At 37.4% G+C, this 5,619-nt stretch overlaps 1 protein-coding gene across 1 annotated transcript; it reads left to right on the plus strand.

Annotated features, from left to right (window-relative positions):
- The first annotated feature begins 1,319 nt into the window (after window positions 1-1,319).
- On the plus strand, window positions 1,320-4,675 carry LOC103322491 (wall-associated receptor kinase-like 8). The gene is made up of 3 exons (XM_089047211.1): window positions 1,320-2,175; window positions 2,409-2,537; window positions 3,289-4,675. Exons 1-3 carry the CDS (start codon window positions 1,329-1,331, stop codon window positions 4,518-4,520), a joined length of 2,208 nt encoding a protein of 735 aa, XP_088903337.1. The 5' UTR covers window positions 1,320-1,328; the 3' UTR covers window positions 4,521-4,675.
- The last annotated feature ends 944 nt before the right edge of the window (window positions 4,676-5,619 follow it).

Here is a 5,619-nt window from a genome sequence, read left to right on the forward strand (position 1 = left end):
CTTTAGATTTGCTTTTGAAAATTTGAATCCATGATCAAATACCCAATAACTTCTGCTTTTGAAATTTCCACAAACGATAAAAATAGCAACATTTTCCATCCAGCCCCATCCACGATCGTCTTAGGGCACTTCCAACGCTCTTCCTTTGCCTGGGCAGCGCAGTTGACTCTAGCGCACAACAGCAAGACCCGACAAACTCCACAAATCTGGGGAGATCAGCAACAACAAAAATTAGAAAAAATACCAATTTTTTCAATTTTTTATAAATAAATACAGCCATATTCTTCATTTCTAACATCAAAATTAATAGTTTAAGTATAAAAAATAGAAAATAAATTAATGTGCATAGTAATTACCCTTGTCCTTACTCTTTGGGGTGGAAACCAAAAAAGTAAGTACTGCTACTATTTACGTGAATGGTGACAAACCTTGCCTTATTTTTGTCTTGCCCTTACCCTTTAGGGTGGAAGTGCTCTTATATGTATCGGTCAAGTTTGGCTGCTCAATTAGCTATACCTCTCTACAGGAGTCAAATGATAACAAAAGTCCTCGACAAAACCAATTATTGCTTCGTACTACGTACATCAATAGGTGGTCTTGTAAATTGTGGAACTGTGGAAGAGCTTTTTCCTCATTTACTGCACCTTTGGAAAAATATATGTTTTTGATTAATCTATACGTTTGGACAATGTCAGAATCAAACAAAATTTGGAAAATTTGAAATCTTGAGTGGACTTGACTTGGAAAAGTCATCAAATATGCATTTAGTAATTTGTGTGTTTTTTACTGTTAAAAATATAACATCCTACGTTGACCAACAGAGAGAGAGTGATTTGTCTTATATGTATATGCCCGCCTTCATTTAGCGCGAGATTTTTTGGGAATTCATTGGCTTTGGAGTCATGGGAACTCCGAAGTTAAACGAGTTAGGACTAGAGCAATCCCATGATAGGTGACTTACTGGGAAGTTGCTCGTGAGTTCTTAGAAACAAAACCATGAAGGCAGAGAGAGGAGCTCAAAGAGGACAATATTGTGCTACTACGGAGCCGATCCCGGAATGTGACAAAAAATTACGTGACTTATATTCTATTCTAAAAACTGAACCGGTGTATTCTGTGTTGGAGGCGATGGATCATTTTATTTTTGTGACCTCAATTTGTCCGTATATGGTAATGCCCCTAGTCAATAACTGTATTAATTAGCTCATTATTATGAGCCCAACTCTTAATGAGGAATTTGAATTTCTGTAATCTATGAAAGGAACTACCTCTGCATCTTTCTGCATTTTGTTTTCTTTCAATTTGTAATGTTTATCGTCAAGAAACTAATGAGAGGAAGAAGAAACAGCAGACGAATGGACATTGTCCAAATTACTCTGTTCTTGTGGTATATGAGTGCGGTAGCATCAGAAGAAACATCCTTGGCAAAGCCTAATTGTTCATCGCAATGCGGATCAGTCACTCAAATCCCATATCCATTTGGAATTGAAGCTGGCTGCTACCTTGATGGCTGGTTCCAAATAATATGTGACAACTCAGCCAGCCCACCGAAAGCTTTCTTGAACGTTACTGGTTTAGAGGTGCTGGAAATTTCTGTTGAAGGCACACTAAAGGTGGAAAGCCCTATTACCTTCTCTAATTGCAGTAATAAGCCAGCAGGCCGCCAGACGCCGAACTTGGAAGGAAGTCCGTTTGTGTTCTCCATGAAAAACAGATTTACTTCATTGAGCTGTGGAGACATCGCCTTGATGACATCCTTAGATGGTTCAACAATTGCTGGCTGCTTGTCCATATGTGATGATTCAAGTACTAGCTATCTACGAACGAAAAGCTGCATCGGGATGAATTGCTGCCAAACCACCATTACTCCATATCTCAGGTCCTTCAATACTAGCTTTGGAGCAGTATTAAATGCTGACAGAAAGGCATGCAAGTATGCCTTCCTTGTAGAGCATGACTGGTTTACATCAAACTCAACAAATGTTTCTGCCATTGGTGAAATGGACTACGTTCCTATGGTGCTGGAATGGCACGTACTTGATTTGAATTATACCGAGTTTGATATATATGGAACAAATAATTGGAGAGATGATAAAAGTACGGATTGCAGCAGCAGCCAATGTGTCTGCTCAAAGGGCTACCATGGAAACCCTTATCTTCTTCATGGATGTCAAGGTAAACTTCTAGCTACCATTGTCCAAGCTTCAAAAGTCTTAGTTTCTTTTTCATGAATTTTTTCATTTTTTACTAATTTCTTATTACTTTTTCCACTCTACAATTTCTCCTGGAAACCCTTTGCATGGCAAAATGATGAGTGGAATTGTATAAAAATAACTCATATTCATTTTTATTATATTTTCGTAACACCTGCCAAAACTTTTACCTTCCATTTGTCAATTAAAAATCAGACATCAATGAATGCGAGGATCCAGACCACCCCAATAGATGTGGTTCCGGCATTTGTATCGATTATCCTGGGAGGTTTATGTGTCAATTGCCTGATCAACGACCATCACGGGTTACTCTAGCCATTATAGGTATGCCCCTGCACTAATCCTTTGATTATTGATGACTAAGTTGAAAAAAAATACGTATATATATATATAGAGAGAGAGAGAGAGAGAGAGAGAGAGAGAGAGAGAGAGTAGTTCTCTTTTCTAACGTCCGGACTACTTGTTTTTTTGCCTTCTTTGTGCTAATAAATCAACCCAAACACTTTTATCCCTTCTCTTGGTATTGGTATAAGAGAATCCATGCTCTGCCAATACTAAAAAGTCAAACATCATCTCTAGATTGGGCTTTATCTTCATTGGTGCCCTGTAGAGAGAACTTGGAGGGTGTTATGTGCTTCAGTGCCTTTTTTTTCAATGATAATATATTTGAACTATTATCTAATACGGACGTCCGAATTCTTAATGTCTGAACTCGTTTTGTTTTTTCACATGATCAGAAGGAATTCATTCATTCAATGAAAAGGAAACCATTTCCATTTTGTTTTGTGCATCTCTCTTCTTTTCAATATTATTATCATTAAAAAAAGGCACTGAAATACATAAACAGCCTCCAAGTTCTCTCTACAGACCACCAAGGAAAAGCCCAATCTGGAGGTCATTTTTGACTTTTCAGTAGTGGCAAAGCATGATTTCTATTCTACCAATACCAAGAAAAGTAGAAAAAACTAGTCTGGACGTTAGAAAAATAAGGACGTTCATATTAGAGAATATATATATGAAACAACATCCTCTTGACCGAGTTATATATCCTTTCTTGTTTCATTGAACTATACAGTTCCCAGCAGTGTTCTTGGGCTGTTGTTTCTGCTAACTGGCATCTGGTGGGCGCACAAAGTCATAAAGAAAAGGAAAGATATGAAACGCAAAGAGAAGTTCTTTAGACAAAATGGTGGTTTAGTGTTGGAGCAACAATTATCTTCCGGTGAACTCAATGTTGAGAAGGTTAAGTTGTTCAATTGCAAGGAGCTAGAGAAAGCCACGGACCATTTTAATGCAGACAGAGTTATTGGTCAGGGAGGCCAAGGTACAGTTTATAAAGGAATGTTGGCGGATGGAAGAATTGTTGCTGTCAAGAAGTCCAAAATAGTTGAGGGAGGTGAAGTTGGACAGTTCATTAATGAAATTGTCATTCTCTCACAAATTTCCCACAGGAATGTGGTTAAGCTATTGGGTTGTTGTTTAGAGACCGAAGTTCCCCTCTTGGTTTATGAATTCATACCCAATGGAACACTTTTTCAATATATTCATCACCAGAATGAGGAGTTCCCTCTTACATGGGAAACGAGATTAAGAGTTTCAATCGAAGTTGCAGGAGCACTTTCCTACTTACATTCTGCAGCTTCCTTTCCAATTTACCACCGGGACGTCAAGTCTTCTAACATACTCTTGGATGAAAAATACAGAGCCAAAGTAGCAGACTTTGGGACTTCAAGGTCAATTTCCATTGACCAAACGCACCTTACAACACTAGTACGTGGAACATTTGGTTATCTGGACCCAGAATACTTCCAATCTAGCCAATTTACAGAGAAGAGTGATGTTTATAGCTTTGGAGTCGTCCTTGCTGAGCTCTTGACCGGACAAAAACCAGTTTCATTCATGAGGTCACCAGAAAGCAGAAGCCTAGCAACTTATTTCCTTCTGTCCATGGAGGATAATAATTTGTTTGCTATTCTTGATGCTCAAGTTATGAAGGATGGTGGAAAAGACCAGATTGTGGCCGTTGCTAATCTTGCAAAAGCATGCTTGAATTTGAATGGAAGAAAGCGTCCTACTATGAAAGAAGTGGCAGTAGAGTTGGAGGGAATTCAATTGTCAGTTAAAGCTTCTGGTGTCCAACAAAATTTTGCAGAGGTGGAATATGATCAAAGCCAAATAACCGAGCCGTGGTATGTCTCTTCTTTATCAACCGGTTCTTGTATGGATAGTGGCACAAGCTCTTCTTTTTTTGAGAGCAAAAGAGATTCCATTTATAATCCAATAATCCATACAAAAAGACAAGCATGAACACAGTGGCCTCATTAAAACCTTCCTAGGAAAACTACACAGAAGAAACCCCAAGAGAGAAAAGAGTACCACCAATGTCTTTCAAGTTACTGTGAAGAAAATATTTCTTGTAATATTTTATGTTCTGGACTTGGAATCCTTTATACTATTACCTTATGCGATGCAATTTCCATCTACATGTCATCTTTGAGCTTAGATCCATAAAATTCATTTTTAATCACCTGCAAACCTTTCCTTTATTTTTCTATTTAAAATACCCAATGTTTTCAAATAAAACCCGATAACTAGGATTCAAGTAAGCAAGTTATCTAATCTAGCTTAAAATCTGATTTTTTATATTTTTCGGATTCCAAAACTACCCCTATTTACAAGTGAACTTGTTATGTGGGGGTGTAACTAATGACACATGTTAAATTTGGAAAGATCTTTCAAATTGTTGTAATGGATGTAGGAATTAACTTAGAAATATCTTTCACCATTAAAGCCCTCGAACGAAGGAGAGTCTTCAGACTCGAAAGGAAGCTTTTACCCCTCATTTTGATAGACAAATTGACAAAGTTGGATGGCATGACCTAATTGCAATTATTTGTCCAGTTAAAGGATGTAATTAGCACGAAAAAAAGTCACGGACCCAATTGCAACTGGAGGTTAAGTTCAGAGACGTCTACTGTAGATAACCCTTTCTTTTTATCTCCTTTTGTTATCGTATTTTGTTTTCATGCAGGAGATTTTGAACTTTGGCAGGTTTAAAGAGCTTCAAGGTATGTGTAAGGCTTAAATGCTAAAATAGTCCTTGTATTTTATCACGTTGGCCAATTTTATCCTTGTGTTTTTAATTTGGCCAATTTGGTCCCCTTGTTTAAGATCGTTAGCCAATGTGGTTCATTCCGTTTATATTGCTGTTAAGTAAATATAAATGATTTTTTATTTATTTTTTATTTTTTGTTGAAAACCTATAAACTTATTTGAAATTGATTTTAGAAATTGAATTAATTGGAATTTTCGGGGAATGTTCAATTTATAGGGGAGATGACCGAAATTCCGGCAGAAAGTCTCGCGCCCTTTCTCCTTTTGAAGAAGGAGGCTACCTTTTTAGTGA

The sequence above is a fragment of the Prunus mume genome, linkage group LG2 (genome assembly GCF_029339155.1).
Source record: "Prunus mume cultivar Tortuosa linkage group LG2, ASM2933915v1, whole genome shotgun sequence".
NCBI classification, from domain to species: Eukaryota; Viridiplantae; Streptophyta; class Magnoliopsida; order Rosales; family Rosaceae; genus Prunus; species Prunus mume.

What these genes read in the sequence shown, in the direction of transcription:
- LOC103322491 (XM_089047211.1), top strand. Translation starts at nt 1,329, where the DNA reads ATGAGAGGAAGAAGAAACAGCAGACGAATGGACATTGTCCAAATTACT. An exon ending in TCTTCTTCATGGATGTCAAG is followed by an intron (nt 2,176 to 2,408) that starts GTAAACTTCTAG and finishes ATTAAAAATCAG; the next exon opens with ACATCAATGAATGCGAGGAT. An exon ending in GGTTACTCTAGCCATTATAG is followed by an intron (nt 2,538 to 3,288) that starts GTATGCCCCTGC and finishes TGAACTATACAG; the next exon opens with TTCCCAGCAGTGTTCTTGGG.